General features: G+C 39.8%; 1 protein-coding gene across 6 annotated transcripts in view; it reads right to left on the minus strand.

Annotated features, from left to right (window-relative positions):
- Positions 1-15000, minus strand: part of LOC119580917 (protein bric-a-brac 2-like) — a 54257-nt gene that overhangs the window by 31308 nt on the left and 7949 nt on the right. For 4 of the 6 annotated variants that reach the window (XM_037929154.1, XM_037929152.1, XM_037929155.1 and 1 more), the window contains exons 2-4: positions 12464-12663; positions 12083-12277; positions 98-241 (exon numbers count right to left, since the gene is read on the minus strand). In XM_037929154.1, the coding sequence (XP_037785082.1) occupies positions 98-241; positions 12083-12277; positions 12464-12652 (528 nt within the window). In that variant the 5' untranslated portion in view covers positions 12653-12663. The remainder of the gene's footprint in view (positions 1-97; positions 242-12082; positions 12278-12463; positions 12664-15000) is intronic. The other 2 variants (XM_037929156.1, XM_037929153.1) reach the window with 1 other exon arrangement.

The following is a 15000-nucleotide window of genomic DNA, read 5'->3' on the forward strand; positions in this document are numbered from 1 at the left end:
TCCTTTAAGTAGGTTCTTTAAGCACCTAGCTTAACTCAGTCATGTCTTCCTTCATCTTCATTTCATGATGAATAAAGAAATAATAATTAAGACTTACTGTGGCTTGACTAACAACAGGTACTGTGATTGCACTTGCATTTGAACTGCTAACTGCTGCAGCTACTGCTGCTGCTGCTGCTGCAACAACTGGGTTAGTACTATTGCCCATTTCTGCAACTGGAACAATACTCTGGTACATTTCCTGTAAAAGATTCAAAACTCTTAAATTCTGAAAACAATTACATACATAACTAGACTTGTTCTTATTTCCTTAACCTAATTACAATATTTGATAAATGTAATTGTGAAAGTTGTTTCATACTAATCTGGATCACATTGCCAATAGTTTTTGAACAGGCTAGCAGTGCTGCCCTAGACAGCTAGACAGCTTGGTGCTGATTGATGTTAGGTTGCCAGGTTTGCAGTAATATTTATATAAAAAATACTGTTCTGATGATGATAATTATTTGCTGTTGATGATTATTTGCCAATTACCCACTACTCTGAAGATGTGTGGTCTAAATGATGTTGCAGTTATCTATTTGTAAAACTAAGACGTTGTTTATTTAGTCATGAATTGACAATTTTACTAGACTTGGAGGTCTATATATTCTTTATTAAAAGTATATTAAGGTTGTAAACATGCGACTCTATATTAGTCTTTAGTACTGTGTGGAGCTACAAGGAATATAATTTTGTGATCAACATGGACACTAATGATGATGATGATGCCATATTAACCCTTTCCCGATGGGTAGTATTCATAGTGGCCCTGGCCTCGCTGCCAGGGGCTTACATCATCATCCTAGCATGCGCGACTGCTCATGCCCAATACCAGCATCCCTTGCCTTTTCTTCGTAATACTAAGAACCTATGTTGTATTTTCAAAATTATTATCTTTTTTTTTTTCAAGTTACTTTATATGATAACTTTAGTTTCAACAGGTTTATATTATCACTTCCATATAGATATACTTTTATGTTCAGTGTTTTTATAAATACGTGATGTTTTTTTTTCTTTCAAAAATACATATTGGTATTTTCACATCGTTTTACAACATCACTTCGTGAATACTATATAATATCTCTGGCCAATGTAGTCGATTACCGACGTAATTTTTTTTACACTAACCTAGGAAGCCTGAGAAGCCTTTATGAAATGCATCTCTTCTTCTTTTAAGGGTAGGTTCATGTCTGAGCCGCCGTGGTCACAGCATGATACTTAATTGTAGTTTTTCATGTTGTGATGCTCTTGGAGTGAGTATGTGGTAGGGTCCCCAGTTCCTTTCCACGGAGAGTGCCGGTGTTACCTTTTTAGGTAATCATTCTCTCTATTTATCCGGGCTTGGGACCAGCAGTTGACTTGGGCTGGCTTGGCCACCCAGTGGCTAGGTAGGCAATCAAGGTGAAGTTCCTTGCCCAAGGGAACAATGCGGCGGTCGGTGACTCGAACCCTCGAATTCAGATTGCCGTCGTGACAGTCTTGAGTCCGACGCTCTAACCATTCGGTCACCGCGGCCTTGACGATCATGGGCTTCCATGATTTTTTCTTAGCAATTTAGAGCGGTGGTTTGCCATTGCCTTCCGCCCGGTGTTTTTATCGAGTCACTATCTCTATTTACCCGGCACTGACTTGAGCTGGCTTGGCCACCCAGTGGCTAGGCAGGCAATCGAGGTGAAGTTCCTTGCCCAAGGGAAACAACGCGCCGGCCGGTGACTCGAACCCTCGAACTCAGATTGCCGTCGTGACAGTCTTGAGTCCGACGCTCTAACCATTCGGCCACCGCGGCCCCATGAAATGCATAGTATAGGAAAAATCAGAAAAAGTGTTAAAAACTACCTAATCACATTTTCAGTGGCAAAAAAATAATATTTTGCCGAAATTGTAAAAAAAAAAAAAACTCATGGCATGGCCATACATACACCATGGCATGCCATGGCATGTACGTGCATGCCATGGCATGTACGTACATGCCACCCGTCGGCAAAGGGTTAATATTGAAAAGGTTAAAAATGGGTAAAGGAGTTGATGAGTGAATGGGTTAAGATACGGTTAGGTAAGGGGATTAGATCAAGTGAAGGATATGTATGCATCTGGGGGGGGAGAACAGGTTGTCAAAGTAAAAAGTGTGAGATTCTGAAAGGATGTCTGATATGTTGGGAGGTCAGTGAAGGAAGGATAGGTGGGGGAAAGCAGAGGTACAGGCTGCATCAAAGTGTGGACAGAACAACACATAATTGTGCACGGGACAGTGGTTTGGAAGGGAGGTATGACATAAGGTGTTTTCTGATGGATGAGTATAGACGAGACATAAAGGGAGTGTGAAGTGAGGTGTTGTATCAGTTGGGGTATCAGGAGGTGGAGGATCTGGGGATGGGCATAGCTGTGACATTAGGAATTCATGTGTGTATCCAGGAGGGAGTGGAAGGGATAGAGGGGATGGAATGAGGGTTAATGTTAGTGGAGTTGGAGCTAGGGGGAATGGGCTGTGGGGGATGGGCTGTGTTGGGAGGGAGTAGGAGGAAGGGGTGTTGGGGGAATATGAATAGGAGGAGGATGGATATTGGCAGTCACTCTGAGTGTGGAGGGAGTGGGAGTTGTGGAATTTGAGGGTGGATGTGGGGTTTCAGTGTCAGTTTGGGACTCGAGTAGGTAATATTGAATATCTTCAAGGGTTTCTGTAAAGGAGTTGGTTGGGGAATTTTGTGAGACAAAGGTTTTCTAATGACTTGGGGAAGAGGAGACTGGTGTTTGAGGAGTAGAGGCAAAGATAGGTGGAGCTTAGTGTGTGGTAGGAGAAGAAGGGGTAGAACGTTTAGTCTGTCTGCTGCAGGTAGTGCAGGGAAGGAGAGGGGAAGGTGTTGGGGCTACAGTAGAGATTGGAGTGTCTGGATTTAGAATGGCAAAAGAATTTGACTGGGGAAAGTAGGAGGTAGAAGTGGGGAAGTAAGATGTGGGAGGGATAGATATTGGGGACATGCTTCCTGTCTGGCTTCACATAGAGTGAGTCCAAGTCTGAATCTGAGAATTGCCAGCCAAGACTCAAATCTGTAGGTGGGGCAGCCCCTAAAAAATACATTATGAAGGCCGCCACAGTTGCACATGCGCGTGATTGTGCAGAACAGTTTGAATGAGTATGCCCAGGTTGGGCACATAGAGGGTATCTGGCTATGGAAAGTAATTTTGGCAATGTTAGTGGGGTTCTTAAGATGACCTCTGGGAGGAATCGAGTAGCACTGTACTGATATCACATTATAGTCTGTGAGGCAGGCAAGTAAGTCTTCTGCACAATCTGATCAATTTAGGGCAGTTTGCTGGGGAGATAGAAACAGTTCCAGTGCAAGTATTGAGGGTTAGGTGAGGTTCTGCTGGGATGGGGTTACCGGAGAGATCAGTTAGAGTTGATACTGCTATAGCTTAGTCTTCTGATGTTACTGTGACGAGACGGGAATGATCTGGTCAGCTATGGAAAGAGATTTTGCCTACTTGTTTTTGAAGACAAGAGTGTTGTCAGAGTAGGAAGCTGTGGGGGGGTCACGAAAAATCAGCCCCATTTGGCTGGGCTAAATAGAGTATTTAAGATATTGTAGAGATGGGGGTAGTAAAAGGACAGGTGTGTGTGGAAGAGGGAGTGTGTTGAGGGAAGTAGTATTATGGAGAGATGGGCAATAAGGCTGTAAAGTAGTAATAAGGGGGGATGGGGTAGTTGATGAGGAAGGTTGTGGGGGTAGAAGTTGTAAAGTTGAGCATATTGGGAGAGTAGGAATGTCTCCTAGAGGTTGAGTGTTGACTTGGGTAGATAATGTACTAGTAGGCATTGAGGAGGGGGATAGTAATTGCATCGTTCGGAGCCGTGGTCAAAGGAGAGCCTGGGGCCGGGGAATCAGGAGAATTTGAATTGATGGTGCTATTTGATGTAGGGGCAAGCCTCATTGCCCCTAATTAGGGTATAACATCTTCATTATTGGTCATGGTAAGCCTGGAGTATGTTCACCCCTCAGGTTCCCCTGGAGGGGTAAGAGCTAGACAAAAACAGGGGAATATCTTGCCCATGGCTCCCTCAGGCTGTTCAGGACTGGCACAAAGTCAGCCTTTCATCCTTTCAACATGGCTCTCACACCTTAGGAAGTGGATAGTATCAGGGGTTGGGGAAGGGACAAAAAAGCAGGAGGAGGAAAAAAGTCCATTCAAAATTAGTCGAGTCGAGGGCGGAGTCCCAAGGCAGAAGAATTCACCAGCATTGGGTCCCAGTCTTCACTTCCTAAGCCCCCCACAACAACAATGGGCAAGAGATGGGTGAGAATTCTGCAGGTTAACATTAGACTGTCACACCATAAAGTGCCATAGGCTGCAGAGAGGTCAAGAATTTTTTTTTCTTTTTTTTTTTTTTTCTTTTTATACCTAGCTTCAATATAAGAAGTGAGTGCCTGTATCTGTTCCACTGTGTCCTGTCCTGCTCTGAAACCAGTGGTATGTGGTCCTTGGGTATTGGTTTGGTGCCAATCTTGTGAGACTGATTCACTATAATAACTAGGAAAAAATGCATAACATAACTTACTGGATCACCTTTTGGTTTTCCTGGTTTTAACCTCCAAGTCCTACTTGCAATGATTGTGGCAACTTGCAAAAAATGTACAGTCCTTTTTGCCATGATTGTGGCAAGCCTGACTGACAGGATGTTTCCTGCAACTTTTTTCATTATGAATGAGACATAGTGTCTCTACATTATTTGATACTGTTAAGCAAGTTCTCTTCCAACAACATCACTCTAATAACCTTACTCCCCTTTTAGGCCCTTCCCAGAGCCAATGATGCAGTGAATGAAACATAATGAGTGTAAAAGTAGTAATTCTGGTGCTGAATGAAATCTTTCCCCCAGCCAAATCATAAATCTTTTCCTCCTCCTACAATACCCTTCACACTCAATACAATCATGTATCAGTGTTACCTTCTGGCATATCATTGTCTTTTGATAATTTATTTTCTAGGTAAGTAATTATAAGTACATCTAAATACCCATGTTATCATTTTCTGTGATAAAAGAAATTATTTAAATTTTGATTTATCTAAACATTCGCAGGCAATCTATCTGTAGTTATTCAATTGTGAAGGGTAACTGTGATAGCTTTTGCAAATTTCTATTTACTCTTTTTTGAAATATGAAATGATATATACATTTTTGGGTGCATAGAACTGTACTCTTTAAATCCCCACAGAAAAATTTACAAAATTTTTTGGATGGGCATTGTACAAGCATTCATATTCATGCCTTATAAATCTTTCAAAGTTATGGCTAGATACATGAGAGCTTTGTTGCCTGATTTTTAAAAAATATTCTCAAAATCATTATAGGCTTGTAATTTGTCTGATTCTAATATTCTTTGTAGTTGTCAAGTGTGTCTGCTGGATTGGGTGAAATTGGGGCTTTTAATAGTTCATTAATCCATTTGTTTTGCCTGCTTTCTTGTAGGCTGAATTTCTTGGGCAATATTTGTTTTACTGATGATAACACTGATATAGCAGATGAGGTTGAGGGGCAACAGAACAAGTTTAGAGTGGGAGCCTGCCAATTTGAGAGAGAGAAAAAAAGAGAAAATGAGAAAAATGATGAATTAATAAATGAGATAGAGGAAATAAATAAATGAATTTATGATGAAAGACATAGAGAGAGACTGAATAAATAAATATGAGAGATAAAGAATGTTACAGAAGGCTGCTTCAAGAGAGTTTCTTTGGCATCATCAAAGCTACCTGCACTTTTCCTGTGACTCAAATTTGTTGTGTAGCAGCAACATATCAAATTCAATTGATTAAATTATTCCTATGTTAACAAAGAGTAACTTTTGACAAAAAAATTATCATTGTTTCTCAACTATGGCCTCTCCTTTAAATGAATGAATGAATGGATGAATGAATGAAAAAAAAACATACATATACATACATACACACACACACACACACACACACACACACACACACACATATATATATATATATATATATATATATATATATATATATGATGGTATCTGGCAATGAGTAAGAGAGGTGTCATAGTTAGATCAGTGATAATAAGTGAAAAGTGATCTGTGATAGTGCTACATAAGAGAGAAAGATTTGTGAATATATAGAGCTTATAATCCAGCCAAATTAGAAATAATAATTCATCCATATGTCTCACAAGCCTATAAAATTCAATATTGGACCATACATATGTGGTCATTTTAAACTACTAGAGATGCCAAAAAGTGCCAACTAGGAATGCTAGACTTCATTACAGTGCTAAATAAGGTCATATCCTACTGTTCTTCGAGAGTGCCACAATAGATAGAACGAAGAAGAAGAAGAAGAAGAAGAAGAAGAAGAAGAAGAAAGAAAGAAAGAAAAAAAAAAAAAAAAAAAAATACTCCCCCAACAAAACACAATACCAAATTACAAAATCATTAGAAAACAACAAGCTCTACCGGTTGCCGAGTAACAGCCAAATCTCACGTACCACAGTTTCCCCTCAGGTAGATTCGCTAAGGAACAGCCAAACTGCCAGTATGTAAGTACAGTGCATCACAAAAACCAGGTAGGTTTAAACATGGTTACCATAAAGTGACAAATATAATCAGCCACTCGACAGAAGATCCGCCAGATAAACTAGGAACTCACAAAACATAATTCAAGCGATGGCACCTCAGGCAAGTGCCAGATGCTGACCCCGCGACCTGGGGCTGAGGGCGCCAAGGGTGCCAGACGGTAGGCTTAGTAACCGCTAAAGAATGTGACACCTCTCCGAGAAACTGCCAGATACAAAAACACCCTTCTAACTCCCTCAAACCCCAAACCCCATCCTTACCCATCCTAACATCCTAAATCCCCCCTCCCACATCACCCACTTCCATCCTTCAAGCCTACAATTTATGCACATTATAATGCATGGGCTCATTATAATGAAGTACGTGTGTGCGCTCATGCAGACGCCATTCAACTGTATGTGCACGAGTGTGGGTGTGTATACACGAAAATGCGCAGGTGTAGGTGCGTGTGTGTGCATGTATGTGTCCATGCGGTGTATATGCAAGAGTAGCAATATATACATAGATATACATATATCTGTGCATATATATTCATATGTGTGTGTATGTATATGTATGTATGTATGTGTGTGAGTGTGTTTAGTGCATGTATATATATATATATATATATATATATATATATATATATATATATATATATATATATATATATATATATATATATATATATGTGCATGTGCGTATGTATATGTAATGAGCTTGACTCCATATCAATGAATGAATGAAGTCATGACTTGTGCTTGACTTGGATTTAACCCTTATCTGACGGGTAGTATTCATAGTGGCCCAGGCCTCGCTGCCGGGGGCTTATATTGTCGCCCTAGCATGCGCGACCACTCATGCCAAATACCAGCATCCCATTCCGTTTCTTCGTAATACTACGAAGATATGTTGTATTTTCAGTTTTCATTATTTTTTAACGTCTCTACTTGTCAAACTTCCTGATAAATCGAGACTGAAGGGTATTTTTGTTGTTATATAGACTCCATAGTTGATCATTATTTGGTCTATAGTCCGAATAAAATAAGCAGTGTGTGGCATCATGGAGTTGAAATCGTCAGTTTGTTGCATTTTTTTTGTTTATTGCATGGTAAAAATGAGAAAGTGTTAAAACCGACTTAATCACACTTTCACTGGCAGAAAAATAATCTTTTGCTGTGATTATAAAAAAAAAACTCATGGCATGTCCATACATACTCTATGGCATGTGCATACGTGCCCCCGGCAGATGGTCCCGCCATGCCATGGCATGTGCGTACATGCCACCCGTCGGCAATGGGTTAAGTGAGGGAGAGTTGCGCAGATTGTCAGCCTCACTCTCTTGTCCCTTCCTATCTTGGTCCAGTGGCAAGACATAATCGAGACAGCTGGAGATAGGTCAGGATGCAGTGTCCTACGTGTGTCACTGTGCCCTGGTTGCGCTCCACAACTCTTTGCGGGGTTCGCCGTCTTGTCCATTGAACCAGTTGGTTTCCTCCGCAGAGGACCAGGACCAGCACTGACTTGGGCTGGCTTGCCCACCTAATGGCTAAATAGGCAATTGGGGTGAAGTTCCTTGCTCATGGAACTACATCCTATCCTGTCTATGTATATAAATAGGTGTGAGTGTATACATGTATATATATGTGTATGTGTATGTGTGTATGTATGTATATATATATATATATATATATATATATATATATATATATATATATATATATATATATATATATATATATATATATATGTGTGTATATGTATATGTATGCATGCATGTATATATGTATGTATGTGGATGTGCATGTGCGTATGTATATGTAATGAGCTTGACTCCATATCAATGAATGAATGAAGTCATGACTTGCGCTTGACATGGATTTAAGTGAGGGAGAGTTGCGCAGATCATCAGCCTCACTCTCTTGTCCCTTCCTATCTTGGTCCAGTGGCAAGACATAATCGAGACAGCTGGAGATAGGTCAGGATGCAGTGTCCTACATGTCTCACTGTGCCCTGGTTGCGCTCCACAACGCTTTGCTGGGTCCGCCGTCTTGTCCGTTGAACCAGTTGGTTTCCTCCGCAGAGGACCAGGACCAGCACTGACTTGGGCTGCCTTGCCCACCCAGTGGCTAAATAGGCAATCGAGGTGAAGTTCCTTGCCCAAGGAACTACATTGTATCTAGGTTCGATTTACCTAAAACTATTTAAATCAGTGCAAGTGCACACACTAATCGCCGCATGCGAGTGCATGGTGCATCTATGCACACACACATCACCTGCGTGCGTATTTACTAGTTAACACACAAATTGCTGCATGTGAGTGTGTGGTGCATCTATGCACACAAGCTCATCCTCGAAACCGAGGGAAGAACATAATAATAATGTATATGTAATATGTGTATAAAATTTATGTATATGTGTATGTATATATGTAAATTGAGTGTAAATTGTGTGTATGTGCATGTATGTGTACGTATACATTTATATGCGGAAATATGTGGGAATGAAGGGGTAAACGGATATATGTGGGTAAGCACTAATGTGTGCTCATTAACGTATTTGCGCATACCTGTGTGCATCAGTATACGTATTGCTATATTTGTGAGTATGTACAGTCATAAGTAGGTGCACAGGATGTATGCGCAGGTGTGTTTTCTCATACATGGGGGTATGTATACACATATGTATGTGCATGTGATGTGTGCATGCGTCTATACATGGGTATATGAATGCTTGTATGTAGTTGTGTATGATGTAAGAGTGTGTATGCATATCACATGCAAGGGAGCATATGTAAAGGTGTATGCTTGCATGTGCGTGTGCAAGAAAATGAACATATGCGTGGTACTTGAAGCATTTGCAGGTGAACAACTGTGTCTGCACTGGGCATACATGCACATAAGTAAAATCAGTGTATAAAATATAATCACAAATATACACACCTCTGATAGTTAAGCCCATGCTCACGGGAGTATACCCTGATGTAGTGAGCAGGCCGTGCATGGTGACACATAAGTACACACTAAACAGGGCCAACCCTGCTGGAGGGGCTTATCAGTGTCATCCCGGCTAAACTACTCCCCCTTCCACCAAGATACACCTAAGCCAGTAGGTGGGAGGTAACACGGCTGCCTACCTCTCAATCAAAAAACCATGACTGCACAAACAGAGCAACGGCCCTCATTCCCTGGAGGCGAAGGAGCCCCTGGTTACGGCAGCGAACAGGACCGTTCCAGAGCAGAGGGTGCTAAGAATCCCCGGTCAACAACAGGCCACAATGATGAACTTTTGCACATATAATATAAGGACAATGAGAACTGAATCCGACTTACTAGCATTACTTGAGGAAATCTCTTTCATTAAATGGGATATTATGGGACTCTGTGAGGTTAAAAGACTGGGCGAAGAGCAGATACTAAATGATGGACATGTGCTCTATTGGAGAGGTAAACCCCAGGGACAAAATAGAATTAGCTGAACTAACAAAGACTATAATAAAAAGAAGAAGTAATAAATGAAACTGTAATCTCAGGTACTAGCATGAAAACAGTTAAAAGGAGACTCAGAATAGGGAGAAATCAATTGTATGCAATAAAGAAACCTGATGGAGAAGTAACATACAATAAGAATGAAATCATAAGAGTAGTGGAGGACTTTTCTAGGGATCTATACAACTCAAATGAACAGCCATGGATAGAAGCGAATGCAGTAACTAGAGACGTACCTAGCATCACAACAGAAGAAATAAAAAGAGCGCTTAAAGGCATAAAGAGAGGGAAAACACCGGGGGAAGATGGAATTAGTATAGACCATATAATAGATGCAGGAAAAATTGCAACAGTGAAACTAGCTAATCTTTTTAACAAATGCCTGATCGACAGGAAAACTCTGAAAGCCTGAGAAAATGCAACAATTATATTGACACATAAAAAAGGGACAGAAAGGATCTAAAAAACTACCGACCAATAAGCCTCCTTTCAGCTACTTACAAACTATTCACAAAAATCATCACAGCTCGCATCTCTGACCATCTGGATTGTAACCAGCCTAGAGAACAAGCAGGCTTTCGCAGTGGATTCTCAACAACACGCTCACAAAAATAAAGGCAAAAATAAACGAATATAGGAAACCCCGGTATATGGCATTCATCGATTATGAAAAGGCACTTGACTCTTTGGAGATACCAGCAGTACTGGAAGCTATCCAAAAACAGGGAGTAGAGGAGGTATTTTGCAAAATACTGGAAGATATAAACAAAGATGGGACAGCAACCATCAAGCCCCACACTGAAACCGACAAAATACCAATTAAAAAAGGTGTTAGACAGGGTGATACTGTCTCACCAAAACTGTTTACAACTTGTCTTGAGGAAATATTCAAAAAGCTAGAGTGGAATGGAAAGGGTATCACGATAGGAGATGAATATCTAAACAATCTAAGATTTGCAGATGATATTGTTCTCTTCAGTGAATCTGCCAATGAAATGCAGCAACAAATAAATGATCTGAATAAAGAAAATCTGAAAATCGGACTTCAGATGAACAAGAAAAAGACTAAGATCATGTTCAACAGTAGAGTTCTGTTCGAACAGATACAAGTACAAGGTGAAGCGCTAGAGGTAGTAGACATGCCTAGGACAACTCGTACAGACAAACACATCTAGGGAAGAGGAAATTAAGCAACGCATCAGTCTAGGCTGGAGCGCCTTTGGCAGACACAGTAGCATACTAAGAGGCTCATTGCCATTATGTTTAAAAAGAAAATTTTTTAACTATTTTTAGCTATGACCTATGGATCAGAAACATGGACTACAACCAAATTGCTGGAGAGGAAACTAATAGGTGCCCAGAGAGGGATGGAGAGATTGATGCTGGGAATTAGCCTAAGAGATAGGATGAAGGCGACGTGGATCAGGGAACAGACAAAAGTAGAAGATATATTTGCGAGCATCAAAAAGAAAAAATGGCAATGGGCAGGTCATATACATCGGACACAGGACAACAGATGGACAAAAAATGTAGCCGACTGGGTTATACATAGTATTAAGAGACCAAAGGCCAGACCAGTGACAAGATGGCGTGACGAAATAACGAAATTTGGGGGCCGAGACTGGAAACAAAAAACACAAGACAGACAAAGTTGGAAAAGATTGGGAGAGGCCTCCGTCCTGCAGTGGAATGACTCAGGCTGATGATGATGATGATGATGATGATGATGATGATGATGATGATGATGATGATGATGATGATGATGATGATGATGATGATGATGATGATGATGATGATGATGATGATGATGATATATATATATATATATATATATATATATATATATATATATGTAGTGATGATAAAATAAAATCAATCAATCTATTAATAATCCTATGCATTAGAACTCAATGTCTTGGAGAAACTAACTCTAATCACTTTTTCTGTGTTATGAATTATTGGCTTCAGACAAACAAATTAAGGGATAAAAACCTTTTCAACACGTGCTCTTGCTGTCTGTGTGTCTGTCAAGCCGCGCACCTGGAGTGCCTCTGCAAGTTTCATAAATGTATGGAGTCGAGTCTGAGAGACATTAACTTGACCTTCATACATGAAAGCTAATACTGCTTCAAGATCTTCTATGGGTACATCCCGTAAAATGATCACTGGGTGCTGACATGGGTTATTCTGCAACAAAACAGTTTATATGAAGTTATATAATGCTACTTAATATAGCTCAAGCTTAATAGTGACAACCACCTAAAGACAAGTATCAGCTTATAGGTAACAAGAGAAATCAATAAACAACAAAAATGCTGACAACAGCAATAATAAAATGAACAGTAGCTATTCAACTGCATAGTTTATACACACCTTTAAAATATCTCGAAAATATGGACTACATGCTGAGAGGACAAGTTTATGGGCTTTCAGCTGCACACCATCAGCTGCCAATGTGACATCAACAAAATCCCCCCCTTCATGAAGGGAGTGGAGTGCTGCTGTCATTGTTGTGCCAAAGTTGTTCCACCGAAGGCAGAACTGCATATCACTCCCCACCATTCTGACTGGTTCTGCAAATGCAAGGTATTTAGAGATAGCAAAGTAAAACTAACTTTTAACATCAGTACAACTGGAAAACAAAAGAATTTCAGAGAAAGAAAAAGAGAGAGAGAGAGAGAGAGAGAGAGAGAGAGAGAGAGAGAGAGAGAGAGAGAGAGAGAGAGAGAGAGAGAGAGAGAGAGAGAGAGAGAGAGAGAGAGAGAGAGAGAGAGAGAGAGAGAGAGAGAGAGAGAGAGAGAGAGGAGGGAGGGAGGGAGTGAGGGAGTGAGAGAGAGAGAGAGAGAGAGAGAGAGAGAGAGAGAGAGAGAGAGAGATATCAAATGAGCAAAAAATAAGAGAGAGAAAGTGAAAGAAAGAGAGTCTGAGAGGAAAAGAGAAGGAGAAGGAGAAAGAGAAAGAAATACAGTGAGATAAAGAATGGGAGAAAGAGAAACAGAGAAAGATAAAAGGAAAGGAGAAAGAAAGAGAAAATGAATCTCTCATTCTCTCTTCTATGGTAGGGGTATTCAAGTGCAACTCTCTCAGATACATGGCCTGTAAGCTTGGCCCACACAAACACATATGCATGACATCAAGTTTCCTTGCTTCCTCTTTGCAATGCTATTAGACCTTTTTCGCAGATATGCCACTTTGCCATTTTCTGAGGCCAATATATGTCATTTCTTATGTTGTATGAAGATGATAAATAGTTTTAGTGAAGCATGCATATGTGTCCTAATATCAACTGCCCAAAAATATGTTTATCAAATGTTTAGTTACTTTAAACTTTTCTCTACAACATTGGCATTAATAAGTTGATGGTAATATATTAACATGAATATAGCAATGCTAATTCTATAGATGAAAGCATATACTAACAAAACAAGAAGTAATATGAAGTTATTTTTCATATTTTTATATTATTCAATTTTCCATAACACACTTAGCATTGAGAGTAATGGTGGGCAGGAACAGGTTCCAGAGTGTGCATATTTGCTTTCATAAAGTCCAATTTGGCCACTAAGCCATCAAACTGTCCTGGTCAGATGTAGTCTGACTGGATAATATATGAGTTGATTGTAGTTTGTCTGCCTTATTTATAGTTTAACAGGGGCAACTAATGATGTTTCTCTATCAAATCTGTGAAGACAAGTAAGGGGCAAGTAGGTGAAGTCTTCCTAGCTCCCCTAAGCCAAGGGTTCCAAACCTGGGGTACATATACCCCCAGTGGTACATTTGCACTTTTCAGGGGGTACAATAGGTCTGAGAGAATAACTGCATAATTTTTTTTTTCTCATTTTAGTAAGCAAAGTTTTGCTTAAATTATATCAAGTCTGGGATAAATACCATTTGTTTTTAACTCTTATGAAACTTCCTGTGTGTGTTCTTTATGCAAAACTCATAGCGACGGATTGCTGAACCTACTATTTGAGCACTATTATTTCCAACATGTCTTTGAGCCAACATTTTAAGTGCTGCTGGGAATTAAATAAAAATACAGATCAAAGCTCAAAACACTTGAACATGGTCTTCGTTGTGTTTTGCTAAAGTTTCCCCTTATATTAATGAGCTTGCCAAAAAACAAGCCCCACCATCTCATTAGTACTGCTTAGTTTTGGTTACATGGTTTTGAATAGTTTAGAATAATTTGACGTAGTAATGATCATTATGGGTAATAAAAAAAAAGAAAAAAGAAAAAGAAAAAAGAAAAAAAAAAGATGTATCAAAATATCTTTAGTTTTGTTAAATGATGTCATCAATATTAAGATCCTTATGAAGTTAATACATACAAAATTCATAATAAAATAATACCAAATATCAAGTCAATGCTTTTTTTCCTTGATTTTCAGGGTACACAGGAATCAATAAAAATATCCAAGGAGTACAGAGGAGCAAAATGTTGGGAACCCCTGCCCAATATGTCAGACAGTTCCTCTTATACTTATTCCCTTATGCATCCTTCCTATCCCACATTATGTCTTTAGGAAGGGACTGGTAGCATATTTTCAGACAAGGATGAGGAATTGAGGTCATCACACCTCAACCTCATTAATACCCAATCTCCATCACCGCTGAGGCAACACAGGACAGACTTCTCCTCCACTACCAGGGCACCTTCACTGTTCCCCTGTGTAACTCTACTTCACCTGTAGCACCCTACCTTCACAATGTGAACTAACACACACACCAACACTCCACAAAGAGATAATACCAGTCATGTAGTAGAAACACCCCATCTACTACAGATATACTAGCATGAGAAATTTTGGTGAGCGAAAGATTTAAATTGCTTTTTGCCATTAAACAGCAAGGTAAAGCAGAGTAAGTGCAGTCTCTGGGGGTTAACTCCTTCAAACCATATAACAAAA

This window comes from Penaeus monodon, chromosome 14 (assembly GCF_015228065.2).
Source record: "Penaeus monodon isolate SGIC_2016 chromosome 14, NSTDA_Pmon_1, whole genome shotgun sequence".
Taxonomy (NCBI): domain Eukaryota; kingdom Metazoa; phylum Arthropoda; class Malacostraca; order Decapoda; family Penaeidae; genus Penaeus; species Penaeus monodon.